This window comes from Pecten maximus, chromosome 10 (assembly GCF_902652985.1).
Source record: "Pecten maximus chromosome 10, xPecMax1.1, whole genome shotgun sequence".
NCBI lineage: Eukaryota > Metazoa > Mollusca > Bivalvia > Pectinida > Pectinidae > Pecten > Pecten maximus.
In genome coordinates, this window is record NC_047024.1 from 35,401,091 (window position 1) to 35,419,235 (window position 18,145).

At 34.7% G+C, this 18,145-nt stretch overlaps 1 protein-coding gene across 2 annotated transcripts in view; it reads left to right on the top strand.

Moving 5' to 3' along the window:
• Positions 1-3,643: 3,643 nt before the first annotated feature.
• The window catches only part of LOC117335990 (endothelin-converting enzyme 1-like), a 35,388-nt gene continuing 20,886 nt past the window's right edge, over positions 3,644-18,145 (top strand). Inside the window, exons 1-3 of one of the 2 annotated variants that reach the window (XM_033896296.1) lie at positions 3,644-3,700; positions 5,163-5,968; positions 6,664-6,723. In XM_033896296.1, coding sequence (XP_033752187.1) covers positions 5,267-5,968; positions 6,664-6,723 — 762 coding nt within the window. In that variant the 5' untranslated portion in view covers positions 3,644-3,700; positions 5,163-5,266. Of the gene's footprint in view, positions 3,701-4,782; positions 4,933-5,162; positions 5,969-6,663; positions 6,724-18,145 lie in introns of those variants that run through there. The other variant, XM_033896297.1, reaches the window with a different exon arrangement.

The window sequence follows — 18,145 nt, forward strand, 5'->3', positions numbered from 1 at the left end:
TTCAATACAATAATCATACTGTGGTACTTATGATAACATGTAAATTTTAGAACATACCATTTCCATATTTTTACAATATACATATTTTACAAACTGATGTTTGAAATTTACATATTATTTTTAAAATGTCTTTCTAGTAATTGGATGAACATAGATAGATTTGATAATACATGTACTCTAATACTGCATAATGATAATTATCCTTTCATTTTATGAATAGACGGGTTACATGTATATATAATAACTAGGTGCATATACTTTTTACAAATTTGACTTACATATATATCTGGGCGTACAAATAAATAATGATACTCGCATCCAACTCCAGTAAAACATAGCAGACAAATTCTATTTTCCCGTGACGTGATATTTACGTCTCTGGTATATATGAAAGGAAAAATGATAAGCATATTTCTTGCAAAATTACAAAGAATTCTAAAAAAAAAAATAGAATTAAACTAAAAAAAATATTGTGTATATGAAAATGTCATTATTTCATTACAGCCTGTTGGATCTGTGTCAGGGTGAAATAAAAAAAATCTTGAATCTTGGTATTATACATTATTTCTGAAACAGTTTGGCAATCATTAACAGCTGATGATTTTCTGATCACCTAACAGGTGAGTTGATTTACCTGTGTTCTGATTTACCTGTGTTCTTACACTGAGGATATTTCTGTAACAGACTATAACTCCCTATCAACACACCTTAACCCCTATGTAAACACCCCACCCTAACCAGAGTTGGTGTTCGGGGAAGACCCCCCTGTGACATAGGTGTCTTTGAACACCATAAAAGTATATTGAGACAACTCCGCGCGAACAATCGCTGTCAACAAAAAAATGACCGTAGAAATATTAGGAAATATTGCTCGCTGCAGGAAAAAATGGTTTACACACAAAAAAAAAACAAAAAAAAAACAATTGTTGTAGTAAATATGCTGTAAAATCATAAAAGTACAGTATACGCCAGTCTGATGGACATCGCTGTGAGTAAGTAAGTGAGAATAGGGAAATGTGAAACTTGTCAAATCAAAACGTCATCTGATAAAGCACAACAAAATTCAATGATAATTAAATCATTCCAACTTTCGCAGCAATCGGACGAAAACTAAGAGAAAATTTCACTCGACAACTTTAAAATGCTACTTAATAAAATCATAAGGCGCAGTAACTCTTTTTTTTTTTAAATGCCTAATGCCAATACAATTATTGACGTGTGTCAATTCTAAAGCATAAAATATGTTTTAAATAGATTGGTTGAAACCTGAGTGAAAATATTCCCGAATATAAAATACTAAAAAAAGGCTCGATTAAATACCGTAGAATCAAAATATCACTCAGGGAAAAAAACTATATATACTCATAAATCGAAAACAACACCTCCTCCCCCATCCCCAAAAAAAGGACCGTACTTAAGTTGATTATTTTGTTATTGTTTTTTTTTTGTTTATTTAATTTTTTTTCAAATAATGGATAAGAATCAACGAATGACATGGGTATAACGAAAAGCCTACTGAAATGTGTAGGTATCCGGGCAAAAATGTTAACGCGGCGGACGGACGGACGGACGGACGGACTACCATTACAACGTAGTCAAACTGGTGGACGTATGTATAAGCATGACTTAGATGATGTTGATAATTATTATTGCACCATGACTAGTAAAAACGAAATAACATCAAACATTTCATGTATGCAATAATACGGCCCCGCTAGAATCTTCTCTTTCGATCGGTTGAGCGTAACACTAGTAAGCCAGAGGTCCCGGGTTCGATCCCTAGCGGAGGCAGTGGTTTAAATTTAATTAATCATGCGCTCTGTTACATATAAAAATGGGTAAGTACCGAGCAACCAAAGGACTGTAATATTGTAGTACAGATTCCATGCGTGACACCTGTTCCGTAAGCCGTCCTTTACCTGTTGATCAGTTAACTTTGGTGATTTAGTCGTAAACATGTTGGCTATTATGAATATAAACGGACGACAATTAGTGTTTGATGAGGGACGTTAAGATCAATTTACCGTGTTGTATTGGATGTCAAACACTCATGTTTACATTATGTACACACGGGTCGACATTAAGTAAAGGTCATATTTTGGAAGGTCAGAGCCTAGATATGTCACCTCCTGGATTGATTATCTGTGATAAATAACAGGTACCCCTCTCCAGTCCTCTCTTTTGTACTTTTATAAGAACGGGAACGGAAGCCAGGGGTCACTCATAGTCAGTATTTATATAACTTTTGTCAGAAACAAGACTTATCTATGTAAACAACAGTGCCGATGTTTGGATAGGAATTGTTTGTTTATATTGTAAAGTGAGAATGATGGTACGTGTAGAGTTGTATATAGTCTTCCATTCGTTATATTCGTGTCGAGTTCTACATGAAATTTCAACGAAATTTTATCACACGACGTTTGCAAAAATTAAATATCTTGAATCATACATTTCGCCATCTTGGTTCAGCTTTATTGTCTGTAATGGACTATTTAGGGATACAATTACAAGCAAAATACGTAACATTACACGTATTGTTACATATTGTTCTTGTTATTATTTCTTATCCCATATTTGCATTTACTAGCCCACGTGGATATAATATTGTTCTTTTTCTGAGGAAAACACTTTTATGCTTAAATCATGGCCCGATATGTGTCGTGTTTCCCATCGTGAAAAGTATTTAAAATATTCGCCCCTCGTCTGAATTAAAAGTTTTCATCACGAACCCTGGCCTATTCTCTTTATCTCGGTTACATACAGCATCCATATTACAATTATTACCGTATTGTGGCACCTTATCAGCTTCACCTGGTAGAAATTTCCATTTCAACCTAGAGGTTGGGCGTCAGTTCAATCCCCGGTGCGGACAGTGTATTTTTCATTACTAGCTTCCGATTACAGATTTGGTGCAATGAAAAAGAAGATTGTAAGCTATAGGGGATTGAGATTCGTTTGAGACAATAAAAAGTTGTGACTATTTCCATGGTTGATGGCTGTGGGGAGGAGAGAGTCGTGTGACAGTTGAGAGTACATGTCCCAGTTTCATCAACGCCTCTAATTAACTTAAGGACATTTCTTTACTTATAACTTTCCATAGGTCATCATTACAGAAAAGTTAATAAAACCTAACACCTAATATGTAATTAAATAGCTCTTTGTCGCAACAAAAATGCGTTTTGCTTTAGATATTGTAAAGATAGAAATAGCGGGTTTTCTCGTGTCCGCAGAGCGCCTTTAAATAAACCTGAAAGCGCCGTTTTAAGTTAAAAAAAACAAATAGGTTCTAATCAGCCATCTTGATTTTGTTATAAAATACACTACATTTCCATACATTATATTTTATTTTACTACCCCGCCCTTATAGATGATACCAACGAAGAACATTTCCTTTCATTAAACGCTCATATAAAAGTATACATAACTAGGTTTTTGTTTTTCAAACACTCCATGCTTGACAGTTTTAATTTTGGAAATGTAAATATATAAAAATTTGATACCATTTAGACTTTACTCAGTAAGAAATGTAAACATTTTGCGGCAGGGGTCATTGACTATTAATTAGCATACAATGTTGAGAGAGATGTTTGCGGAACAGATCATGGGTGCTCGACGCATACACAAAATTTGTTAGCCCTTACATCCTATACGAGGGTCGTGAAGGTGGACGAGGACTGCTCAGTTTGTACCAGCGTAACAAGTAAGTTTTCACTTTTACTATCAATACATATCACACGACTATATGTGGTATTTGTCTAATGCGCTTCTCTGAGCACGCATGGGTGTTATTTATTATTTGCTTGTTTTGTTTTAAATATATTTTTTGCAGTAAATATTAGAGTGATTTACTCTATTCACCATTTCATGGAGCATAACTACTTTATCTGAAATACATATTGGTCATTCATTCGATCATAACTTTTCTGTTAGTATTATATATTAACCACTCCATGGAGCATAACTTACCTTTATATAGTATATATGGAGCATAACTTCCCTTTCTATAGTATATATGGACCACTCCATGGAGCATACCTTCCCTTTCTATAATATATATAGACCACTCCATGGAGCATAACTTCCCTTTCTATAGTATATATGGACCACTCCATGGAGCATACCTTCCCTTTCTATAGTATATATAGACCACTCCATGGAGCATAACTTCCCTTTCTATAGTATATATAGACCACTCCATGGAGCATACCTTCCCTTTCTATAGTATATATGGACCACTCCATGGAGCATAACTTCCCTTTCTATAGTATATATGGACCACTCCATGGAGCATAACTTCCCTTTCTATAGTATATATAGACCACTCCATGGAGTATAACTTCCCTTTCTATAGTATATATAGACCACTCCATGGAGCATAACTTCCCTTTCTATAGTATATATGGACCACTCCATGGAGCATAACTTCCCTTTCTATAGTATATATAGACCACTCAATGGAGCATACCTTCCCTTTCCATAGTATATATTGACCACTCCATGGAGCATACCTCCCCTATCTATAACATGGGACATAATTAGTATACATCATGGACGATTTCTTGCAATATGTACTTATTCTTTCTGTAATTGAGGACTCCATGGGACATAACTAGTCTACCATTAAAAGCTAGACGTTTCCTCGTGCCCTACGTGTAGTGTACATTGATTAACTTATGAAACATGTGTTATGCAGTATGCACTTAGCGGTCCTTTGGAATATGATAGTTATTTCGTATTAAATCAGGAAAACGAGAAGCAGCACATCCCCGATAAACGGACAATTGTAACTACCAGAGTCAGGACGTACCTCTCCCTTGGCGAGTCTCCTAATTATGCAACAACACACCTATTCTTTAAATTGCCGGCGCGCTACCAGTCTCGTGGGTTGTGAAATCATAAAAGCGACCACTAGATGGGACACCTATTTAGTAGGTAAGCAATACTTATAAACTTACGCCAGGTACATAGGCTCCTTAAAGTTTGTTCAACACCCAAAGGAGGAGGACCCGGGGAAGTTTGGCTGACAATTCGCCGGATACGCCCCCTGACGTCTCTTAAATCTGGACAACATTCTAAGCAGACGGACATTGAAGGCAACATAGCAGGACATTATACATTACTCACTTTTAAATGATTTTGTATTTTTACCTTCTAATTAATAGATACCAGACGACAACAAGCGTGAACCTTAATTAGGCGATACAAGCAAAACCTGGGGAGTGTTCGGTTTTCGGCTGCTGTATCTGGTGGCATTGTAGGGGCAAACATGAGCGAGGAAAAATATTCCAACTTTGACAGTCCGGCGACAGATAAAGCTTCGATACTTCCAGATATCAAATTTGGGAAAAACCTGGATATCAAGTTAAGAGAACTTGCACTTGGCGCCTGTCTGTTTGCTGCCGTGATAGCTTTAATTGTACTTGCCGCTTTGTTAGGCGGAAAGAGCGAAGAACCAAAGAGTTCTGCGAGTATTTACGAATCCGTTTGTGTGTCAGGCCCATGTCTTAAAAGTGCTGCATACGTCACTCAGAATATGAACAAAACTGTGGATCCTTGTACGAACTTTTTCCAGTACGCATGCGGTGGCTATCCAATGCAATTTCCGCTAAACCCCAGCCTTTCCTCTAGAACGATGTTCAACAATCTTTATACTGATAATGAGGAAAAGATTGAAAATCTTTTGACTGCTCCACTCCTTCGCACCGAAGAATGGTCTTCAGAACGAAAGATCAAGCACCTGTTCGAATCATGCACGGATACGTATGCCAAAGACACGGCCAAGGGCACACCCGTACTTACCAAAATCCTTCCCGAGATTGGAGGTTGGTACGTAACAGGAACTCTCGACACAGCTACATGGAACTTCCAGGACGCCCTGAAGAAAACCATGATCGATTTTTGGACGCATGCTTTCTTTACGGCATATATAGCAACGGACTGGAATGATTCAACCAAAAGGGTTGTCGAGGTTTGTAGCAGAACATTTTTACTGAATTTGTGATATCATTATTAGCAGAGTTGATCTTTGTTTGTTTTTCGTATTGCTAGCCAAATTGACTAATTAATTCAGGGAGCAGTAATGTCGATCATTTGATATTGTTACATACAAACCTATTACATATATTATAATACATCTTTTATATTATTTCAATGAATACTTGATCGAATAAATGTCAATCTGACCTGTCCTATTCAACCTTCAATTGTCCCGGCTCCCACGCTACTTTTTAATCATAACTAGCATCGCTGTAATCATAACTAGCATCGCTGTAATCATAACTAGAATCGCTGTAATCATAACTAGCATCGCTGTAATCATAACTAGAATCGCTGTAATCATAACTAGCATCGCTGTAATCATAACTAGCATCGCTGTAATCATAACTAGCATCGCTGTAATCATAACTAGAATCGCTGTAATCATAACTAGCATCGCTGTAATCATAACTAGCATCGCTGTAATCATAACTAGCATCGCTGTAATCATAACTAGCATAGCTGTTTTCGTCTTAAAAGACACACTGTCTTGATTACATCATTCAGAAAGTTAAGGGATACACACAGGGGAAGCCTTCCTTACATGACCACAGCAGTTGATAGGACGTTAAACACTACCAAACCACAATAAGCCTGTTATACATGCCTTTACTATCTGTGTTACAGCTTCACCTGTCGGGGACCTCAATGTACTGGTATTACTTCGTCTCTAACGACACAGTCAAGGTAAGCTATGAAACAAACGGCATGTAAAGTACTACATTATCAATGCTAATTTACCTATAGTGCATTACATATAATTAGATGACGTATAGTACATCAAATTTACTATATAACCTCATAACATGTGAACAAGACAACTTTACCCCGTCATACACGTTCTGTGCGGTTGCTCCTTGTGTTGTCTCCCTTTGCCCATACTTGTGTGTAATCACATTTCTTACGGAATTAATGTTAGTTAGGTATTAGGCATCTTCGCTAGCCAAGGCTTCTGATTACGTTACACTACACGAACCCTTGGCGGATATAGACGTGTTCAAACCGTCGCGCCCTGGAATCCCAGGGCATCCAATCAAATCGCGTTTTACACTCGGGCTTGGTTTCGCAGTAAACAAAAATTGCGGCACCCAGTACAGAGCTACAATGTCGACTATGTCATGGCATTTTACCTATATACAGAGACATACAATCTTTAGGGGAACATTCGCAGTGTTTGATAAATCTATTTAAGTCATTGATCACATATCTCATAGAAATGACACAAGCCTCCATGTGTGTTTGTTAACATCACAGATGAAGTAAATCGGTAACGCTCGTTTTGATTGGTCGAAAATTTCATGCGTAAAGAGTGGTAATTTTGAATCTCCGCTAGAGGGCCAGAACTGACGCCTATATCCGCCAAGGGTTCGTGTAGTGTAACGTAATCAGAAGCCTTGGCTAGCGAAGATGGGTATTAGGAGGGTAAACCTGATTACCTAAATACTGAGCGGGAATATATTACACGATAAAGCAGGCAACAAGGTAAACTCAAAATGATTTCCGAAAATGACAGATTACCATATAAAGTGAAAAAATCAACTAACAGCGAATATCACGACACGATAATCCGGTGATTACAACACCTGGTTGTTTCGTAGTTAAGTGTAAAATAACACTATTTGATACCTCTTGTAGACGGTACATATACCCGATCGGTGTGACTATCGGGGGTTGTTTCCTCTTACCCACACAGTAGATTCACGTTCTATGTGCATGTACAGTGGTTTGTCTTCCCTTACCCAAACAGAATATATATAAACCGTCGGCGTGACTGTACCGTGGATTGTCTCCCCTTGTCCTCACGGTAAATCTACGCCCTGACTAATTATACCGTGGGTTTAAGTCCTGTCTAACTATACCGTGGGTTGTCTCTACTTACCACTGGGTAGATTTGCGTCCTTTGTGACTGTACCGTGGATTGTCTCCCCTTGCCCTCACAGTAGATTAACGTCATGTGTGACTGTACTGAGAGTTGTCTCCCCTTGCCCTCACAGTAGATTTACGTCCTGTTTGACTGTACCGAGGGTTGTCTCCCCTTGCCCTCACAGTAGATTTACGTCCTGTTTGACTGTATCGTGGGTTATCTCCCCTTGCCCTCAAGGCAGATATATACATTTTATTGACCAATTCATCACTATCTGTACTGAACCGAGTTCTCTGAAGTGACGTCGGCTAGGTTTATGCTATACAAAATGTTGTCAGTTTGGTATTAGCATGGTATTCCATTGAAAACGATCACCCAATAACAGAGTGCATTTATTTGGCAATAAATAGCATTTTAATCAGATGCTTACACTTAAAAAAAAAAAAAATTCTCACAAGTATCAAATAATATACTTCACAGCGCGACACACCTGATTTCTGGACATACAACATACCTTCAATATTTAAGCGATGTTACTTATCCATTACAAATTGAGCAAACATAAAATTCTCCAAAACAAATATAAGTAAGAAATAAAATCACCATTTTAATATGCTTAGCATTTTCTTTCTGCAAAAACCTCTTTGGAGCAAAATGATAAAAAAGATACTCTAATACGACCATTGCCCCCGTCGAGGACGCCAATGTATATGAAATAAATTCCATCGTTAAAAGACCAACCCGGGACTACGATTAACAAGCCCGGTGGTCTATGGGCTAAGCTAAATAAAATGTTCCTGAAGTCAATTTATTACCAAAACACACCATATAACACACGCCATCGTAATCCATGTTCTACGGTACATGACACACCGGGGATCACTGCGTGCGACCAGTATAGGAGGTAGATTCTTGTCAATAGCAAAAGCTGAAGTACAATACCATAAGGTTCATTAGTAATTAAAACTCGTCGTTCATCAACGCCGTATATTTGATATTCAATTTTGTTAATCGCAATGATCGTTGGAAATGTAATCGGCGAAGTAGATGGTTTATATGAGTTTTCGATATTCGAGTTGCTGGCGTGTTTAAGTATTGTTTGAGTTCCTGGTATCTTTTGCTACGGTTTGGTGAGCGATTCTTCAGTTGCTGGAGATGTTTAGGTCATCCGAGACGAAGTCTCAAGGGGCCTCAATTTCTCAATTTCTCAATTTCTATTTGAATGAATTTTAACTTGGGATGAATTATCATGCACACGTTGGCCTTCACTGACCCCCAGGGGCTGTTGGGGTCCAATAGAGTCAAATTGACTGAACTATTTAAGGACTCGGGTGAGTGTAAAGGGCTATACTCTTGTTCTGTTTTGTTTTTCAAACTTGTTTGTTTTTCTTCCACGTTGATGTCTTTATCGACAAGTTTGTGTTACTCTTATCTGTTACTGTACCGATACGGTAGATATACGATCTTGGTGACTATAACGTGTGTTGTCTCCCCTTTCATGCATGGTATATATTGTCAATTATACACAAAGAAAAAAAAACAACAAACAAACAAACAAAAACAAAAAAATCCCATTTCGTATTATTGATTCATGATTTGGCCTCCTTATGTATGCAAGACGCAGTTTCTAGATGACTGTGCTGTATGATATTTTCTAAGAAAGCAGATATTTTTGTGCAACTTTACTGTGGCTCGTCTACCCCTTACCAAAACAGTAGATTTTGTTCTGTCTGAATGTACCGTGGTTGTCTCCCTTTGCCCTCATTTTGATGTGCTGTTTATCCGCGCCCACACTTTCGACACTATTCGTATCGTGCCGTGTACTGCTAGGTGTAAGCTATACTTGTTACGTTTACCGCATTTTAGATAAATGACTTATGTTCTGATATCTATTTATAGTAAATGACTTATGTTCTGATATCTATTTATAGTAAATGACTTATGTTCTGATGTCTATTTATAGTCAATGACTTATGTTCTGATGTCTATTTATAGTAATTGACTTATGTTCTGATATCTATTTATAGTAAATGACTTATGTTCTGATATCTATTTATAGTAAATGACTTATGTTCTGGTAAATGACTTATGTTCTGATATCTATTTATAGTAAATGACTTATGTTCTGATATCTATTTATAGTAAATGACTTATGTTCTGATGTCTATTTATAGTCAATGACTTATGTTCTGATGTCTATTTATAGTAAATGACTTATGTTCTGATATCTATTTATAGTAAATGACTTATGTTCTGATATCTATTTATAGTAAATGACTAATGTTCTGATATCAAATGACTTATGTTCTGATATCTATTTATAGTAAATGACTTATGTTCTGATATCTATTTATAGAAAATGACTTATGTTCTGATATCTATTTACAAGTATAGTAAATGACTTATGTTCTGATATCTATTTATAGTAAATGACTTATGTTCTGATGTCTATTTATAGTCAATGACTTATGTTCTGATGTCTATTTATAGTAAATGACTTATGTTCTGATATCTATTTATAGTAAATGACTTATGTTCTGATATCTATTTATAGTAAATGACTTATGTTCTGATATCAAATGACTTATGTTCTGATATCTATTTATAGTAAATGACTTATGTTCTGATATCTATTATAGTAAATGACTTATGTTTTGACATCTATTTATAGTAAATGACTTATGTTCTGATATCAAAGGACTTATGTTCTGATGTCTATTTAGAGTAAATGACTTATGTTCTGATATCTATTTATAGTAAATGACTTATGTTCTGATGTCTATTTATAGTAAATGACTTATGTTCTGATGTCTATTTATAGTAAATGACTTATGTTCTGATATCTATTTATAGTAAATGACTTATGTTCTGATGTCTATTTATAGTAAATGACTTATGTTCTGATGTCTATTTATAGTAAATGTGTCGTGTACTGCTAGGTGTAAGCTATACTTGTTACGTTTACCGCATTTTAGATAAAACTATGTTAATCCATATGCATTCTGCAAATAACACATTATCATATAAAGTGAAATGTTCATCTCACTGCGGATAAGGTATTAACATTTTAATCCAATACGTACGGCCTTTGTTCTTGTTGACAAGTGTGAAATAACCTACCTCGCACTACGACACTGATTTCTGGACATACAACATACACCTTCAATACAGTTCCAACTTGTCAAGTCATTTCTCAGCAATGTTTCCTCGCCATGGTTTAAACGTAAAAGGATACCTGACTACTCCTCTATCCACTGAGCTAACGGGACACTCCCTCATACAGAAACGTAAAACGACAGCCATCACCTTGACATGCTTAATATAGTCAGCCTCTGTACAGACCTCGTTGATACGAATAACAACTATGCCTGTGCCAGAAAAGTTAATGAAGTTACTCTACACAAGATACATAATGTACTGGCCCCGTCGAAGACGCAAATGTAAATGAGATAATTTGAAGTTCCATTGCTAAATTACCAACACGGGACTACAATTTATAAGCCCAGTGCTCTATGGACTGAGCTAGAGTCCGTCATTTTACAAGACACCACATGACATACTCGATCGTGAGAAAGTACTATTACATTGTTAAAAGTACACGTTCTACGTTACCTGACATGCAGGAGTTCATTTCGTAATTCGTGTAAATGGTAAAGCTGGTGTATTTTTGTCTCCTCAATTATTGGTGTGGTTTCGTCTCCTTCAATTATTGGTGTATTTTTGTCTCCTCAATTATTGGTGTGGTTTTGTCTCCTCAATTATTGGTGTGGTTTTGTCTTCTCAATTATTGGTGTGGTTTTGTCTCCTCAGTTGTTAGTGTGGTTTCGTCTCCTCAATTATTAGTGTGTTTTTGTCTCCTCAATTATTGGTGTGTTTTGTCTCCTCAATTATTGGTGTTTTTGTCTCCTCAGTTGTTAGTGTGGTTTCGTCTCCTAAATTATTGGTGTGTTTTTGTCTCCTCAATTATTGGTGTGTTTTTGTCTCCTTAATTATTGGTGTGTTTTTGTCACCTTAATTATTGGCGTGTTTTTGTCTCCTCAGTTGTTGGTGTGTTTTTGTCTCCTCAGTTGTTAGTGTGGTTTTGTCTCCTTAATTATTGGTGTGTTTTTGTCTCCTTAATTATTGGTGTGATTTTGTCTCCTCAGTTGTTAGTGTGATTTCGTCTCATCAATTATTGGTGTTTTTGTCTCCTCAATTATTGGTGTGTTTTTGTCTCCTCAATTATTAGTGTGTTTTTGTCTCCTCAGTTGTTAGTGTGTTTTTGTCTCCTCAGTTGTTAGTGTGGTTTCGTCTCCTAAATTATTGGTGCGTTTTTGTCAACTCAGTTATCGGTGTGTTTTTGTCTCCTCAATCATTGGTGTGGTTTTGTCTCCTCAATTATTAGTGTGTTTTTGTCTCTTCAGTTGTTAGTGTGTTTTTGTCTCCTCAGTTGTTAGTGTGGTTTCGTCTCCTAAATTATTGGTGCGTTTTTGTCAACTCAGTTTTCGGTGTGTTTTTGTCTCCTCAATTATTGGTGTGGGTTCGTCTCCTCAATTATTAGTGTGTTTTTGTCTACTCAATTATTGGTGTTTTTGTCTCCTCAGTTGTTAGTGTGGTTTCGTCTCCTAAATTATTGGTGTGTTTTTGTCTGCTCAATTATTGGTGTGTTTTTGTCTTCTTAATTATTGGTGTGTTTTTGTCTCCTCAGTTGTTAGTGTGGTTTCGTCTCCTTAATTATTGGTGTGTTTTTGTCTCCTCAATTATTGGTGTGGTTTCGTCTCCTCAGTTGTTAGTGTGGTTTCGTCTCATCAATTATTGGTGTTTTTGTCTCCTCAATTATTGATGTGTTTTTGTCTCCTCAATTATTGATGTGTTTTTGTCTCCTCAATTATTGGTGTGTTTTTGTCTCCTTAATTATTGGTGTGTTTTTGTCTCCTCAGTTGTTGGTGTGGTTTCGTCTCCTCAGTTGTTAGTGTGGTTTCGTCTCATCAATTATTGGTGTTTTTGTCTCCTCAATTATTGATGTGTTTTTGTCTCCTCAATTATTGGTGTGTTTTTGTCTCCTCAGTTGTTAGTGTGGTTTTGTCTCCTCATTTGTTAGTATGGTTTCGTCTCCTCAATTATTGGTGTGTTTTTGTCTCCTTAATTATTGGTGTGTTTTTGTCTGCTCAATTGTTAGTGTGGTTTCGTCTCCTCAATTATTGATGTGTTTTTGTCTCCTTAATTATTGGTGTGTTTTTGTCTCCTCAGTTGTTGGTGTGGTTTCGTCTCCTCAGTTGTTAGTGTGGTTTCGTCTCCTCAATTATTGGTGTGTTTTTGTCTCCTTAATTATTGGTGTGTTTTTGTCTGCTCAATTATTGGTGTGTTTTTGTCTTCTTAATTATTGGTGTGTTTTTGTCTCCTCAGTTGTTAGTGTGGTTTCGTCTCCTTAATTATTGGTGTGTTTTTGTCTCCTCAATTATTGGTGTGTTTTTGTCTCCTAAATTATTGGTGTGTTTTTGTCTGCTCAATTATTGGTGTGTTTTTGTCTTCTTAATTATTGGTGTGTTTTTGTCTCCTCAGTTGTTAGTGTGGTTTCGTCTCCTTAATTATTGGTGTGTTTTTGTCTCCTCAATTATTGGTGTGTTTTTGTCTCCTTAATTATTGGTGTGTTTTTGTCTCCTCAGTTGTTGGTGTGGTTTCGTCTCCTCAGTTGTTAGTGTGGTTTCGTCTCATCAATTATTGGTGTTTTTGTCTCCTCAATTATTGATGTGTTTTTGTCTCCTCAATTATTGGTGTGTTTTTGTCTCCTCAGTTGTTAGTGTGGTTTTGTCTCCTCATTTGTTAGTATGGTTTCGTCTCCTCAATTATTGGTGTGTTTTTGTCTCCTTAATTATTGGTGTGTTTTTGTCTGCTCAATTGTTAGTGTGGTTTCGTCTCCTCAATTATTGATGTGTTTTTGTCTCCTTAATTATTGGTGTGTTTTTGTCTCCTCAGTTGTTGGTGTGGTTTCGTCTCCTCAGTTGTTAGTGTGGTTTCGTCTCCTCAATTATTGGTGTGTTTTTGTCTCCTCAATTATTGATGTGTTTTTGTCTCCTCAATTATTGGTGTTTTTTTGTCTCCTCAGTTGTTAGTGTGGTTTTGTCTCCTCATTTGTTAGTATGGTTTCGTCTCCTCAATTATTGGTGTGTTTTTGTCTCCTTAATTATTGGTGTGTTTTTGTCTGCTCAATTGTTAGTGTGGTTTCGTCTCCTCAATTATTGGTGTGTTTTTGTCTCCTTAATTATTGGTGTGTTTTTGTCTCCTCAATTATTGGTGTGTTTTTGTCTCCTCAATTATTGGTGTGTTTTTGTCTCCTCAATTATTGGTGTGTTTTTGTCTCCTCAGTTATTGGTGTGGTTTTGTCTCCTCAGTTATTAGTGTGTTTTTGTCTCCTCAGTTGTTAGTGTGGTTTCGTCTCCTAAATTATTGGTGTGTTTTTGTCTCCTCAATTATTGGTGTGTTTTTGTCTCCTCAGTTGTTAGTGTGTTTTTGTCTCCTCAGTTGTAAGTGTGGTTTCGTCTCCTGAATTATTGGTGTGTTTTTGTCTCCTTAATTATTGATGTGTTTTTGTCTCCTTAATTATTGGTGTGTTTGATCTCCTCAATTATTGGCGTGTTTTTGTCTCCTCAATTATTGGTGTGTTTTTGTCTCCTGAATTGTTAGTGTGGTTTCGTCTCCTCAATTATTGATGTGTTTTTGTCTCCTTAATTATTGGTGTGTTTTTGTCTCCTTAATTATTGGTGTGTTTTGTCTCCTCAATTATTGATGTGTTTTGTCTCCTTAATTATTGGTGTGTTTTTGTCTCCTCAGTTGTTAGTTTGGTTTTGTCTCCTCAGTTGTTAGTGTGGTTTCGTCTCCTCAATTATTGGTGTGTTTTTGTCTTCTTGATTATTGGTGTGTTTTTGTCTCCTCAATTATTGGTGTGTTTTTGTCTCCTCAATTATTGGTGTGTTTTTGTCTCCTCAGTTGTTATTGTGGTTTCGTCTCCTAAATTATTAGTGTGTTTTTGTCTCCTCAATTATTGGTGTGTTTTTGTCTCCGGAGTTGTTAGTGTGGTTTCGTCTCCTAAATTATTGGTGTGTTTTATCTCCTCAATTATTGGTGTGTTTTTGTCTCCTCAGTTGTTAGTGTGGTTTCGTCTCCTCAATTATTAGTGTGTTTTTGTCTCCTCAATTATTGGTGTGTTTTTGTCTCCTCAATTATTGGTGTTTTTGTCTCCTCAATTATTTATGTGTTTTTGTCTCCTTACTTGTTGCTGTGGTTTGTTTTGTCTCGTCAATTCCTTGTTCATTTTTATGTTTTTGTGTCTCTTATGTTTCTGACGTTATGTTTGTGACCCTTCAGTCGCTGTTATGATTTTTACCTCCTACGTTTTGACTCCGTGGTTCTTTGAAATTTAGTGTCATGAAAACACGTCATGATTGACAATGACATGGTACTATATTCGTACTGTACCATGAATTTTGATTGACAGCAGGTAGTTTTTTTTAAAGATATGGCTTGGTACTAATTTTGTATCAACAAGGTATTTAATTAAACACGTGAATTTGAATTTGTTAAAGCATAAAATTAAACATCAACAATTTTATCTAATACTTACACCCCTTACTTTTGTTGAGAAATAACATACATCTGTTGGTAAGTTGCTCTACTGACCACCGTGGCCCTGTTGAGGACTCTAAATCAGATAATTTACTCAAGTTCCTTCACGATAAGACCAACAGGGTATTACGATTTACTAGTATAGTGCTTTGAGGACTGAGCTAAAAAGAAAGCCCTTGAAGTCGAGTCATTACCAATGGACTTATGTCAGTTTTATGTTCTGATGTCTATTTATAGTAAATGACTTATGGTCTGATATCTATTTATAGTAAATGACTTATGTTCTGATATCTATTTATAGTAAATGACTTATGTTCTGATATCTATTTATAGTAAATGACTTATGTTCTGATATCTATTTATAGTAAATGACTTATGTTCTGATATCTATTTATAGTAAATGACTTATGTTCTGATATCTATTTACAGTAAATGACATGTTCTGATATCAAAGGACTTATGTTCTGATGTCTATTTATAGTAAATGACTTATGTTCTGATATCTATTTATAGTAAATGACGTATGTTCTGATATCTATTTATAGTAAATGACTTCTGTTCTGATATCTATTTATAGTAAATGACTTATGCTCTAATATCTATTGATAGTAAATGACTTATGTTCTGATGTCTATTTATAGTAAATGACTTATGTTCTGATGTCTATTTATAGTAAATGGCTTATGCTCTAATATCTATTTATAGTAAATGACTTATGTTCTGATATCTATTTATAGTAAATGACTTATGTTCTGATATCTATTTATAGTAAATGTCTTATGTTCTGATATCTATTTATAGTAAATGACTTATGTTCTGATATCTATTTATAGTAAATGACTTATGTTCTGATATCTATTTATAGTAAATGACATGTTCTGATATCAAAGGACTTATGTTCTGATGTCTATTTATAGTAAATGACTTATGTTCTGATATCTATTTATAGTAAATGACTTATGTTCTGATATCTATTTATAGTAAATGACTTATGCTCTAATATCTATTCATAGTAAATGACTTATGTTCTGATGTCTATTTATAGTAAATGACTTAGGTTCTGATGTCTATTTATAGTAAATGACTGATGCTCTAATATCTATTTATAGTAAATGACTTATGTTCTGATATCTATTTATAGTAAATGACTTATGTTCTGATATCTATTTATAGTAAATGTCTTATGTTCTGATATCTATTGATAGTAAATGTCTTATGTTCTGATTTCTATTGATAGTAAATGACTTATGTTCTGATATCTATTTATAGTAAATGACTTATGTTCTGATATCTATTTATAGTAAATGACTTATGTTCTGATATCTATTTATAGTAAATGACTTATGTTCTGATATCTATTTATAGTAAATGACATGTTCTGATATCAAATGACTTATGTTCTGATGTCTATTTATAGTAAATGACTTATGTTCTGATATCTATTTATAGTAAATGACTTATGTTCTGATATCTATTTATAGTAAATGACTTCTGTTCTGATATCTATTTATAGTAAATGACTTATACTCTAATATCTATTTATAGTAAATGACTTATGTTCTGATGTCTATTTATAGTAAATGACTTATGTTCTGATATCTATTTATAGTAAATGACTTATGTTCTGATATCTATTTATAATAAATGTCTTATGTTCTGATATCTAGTTATAGTAAATGACTTATGTTCTGATATCTATTTATAGTAAATGACTTATGTTCTGATATCTATTTATAGTAAATGACTTATGTTCTGATATCTATTTATAGTAAATGACTTATGTTCTGATATCTATTTATAGTAAATGACATGTTCTGATATCAAATGACTGATGTTCTGATGTCTATTTATAGTAAATGACTTATGTTCTGATATCTATTTATAGTAAATGACTTATGTTCTGATATCTATTCATAGTAAATGACTTCTGTTCTGATATCTATTTATAGTAAATGACTTATGCTCTAATATCTATTTATAGTAAATGACTTATGTTCTGATATCTATTTATAGTAAATGACATGTTCTGATATCAAATGACTTATGTTCTGATGTCTATTTATAGTAAATGACTGATGTTCTGATATCTATTTATAGTAAATGACTTATGTTCTGATATCTATTTATAGTAAATGACTTATGCTCTAATATCTATTTATAGTAAATGACTTATGTTCTGATGTCTATTTATAGTAAATGACTTCTGTTCTGATATCTATTTATAGTAAATGACTTCTGTTCTGATATCTATTTATAGTAAATGACTTTTGTTCTGATATCTATTTATAGTAAATGACTTATGCTCTAATATCTATTTATAGTAAATGACTTATGTTCTGATGTCTATTTATAGTAAATGACTTATGGTCTGATATCTATTTATAGTAAATGACTTATGTTCTGATATCTATTGATAATAAATGTCTTATGTTCTGATATCTATTTATAGTAAATGACTTATGTTCTGATATCTATTTATAGTAAATGACTTCTGTTCTGATATCTGTTGATAGTAAATGTCTTATGTTCTGATTTCTATTTATAGTAAATGACTTATGTTCTTATATCTATTTATAGTAAATGTCTTATGTTTTGATGTTTATTTAAAATTAACGTCTTATGTCCTGATTTTTATTGATAGTA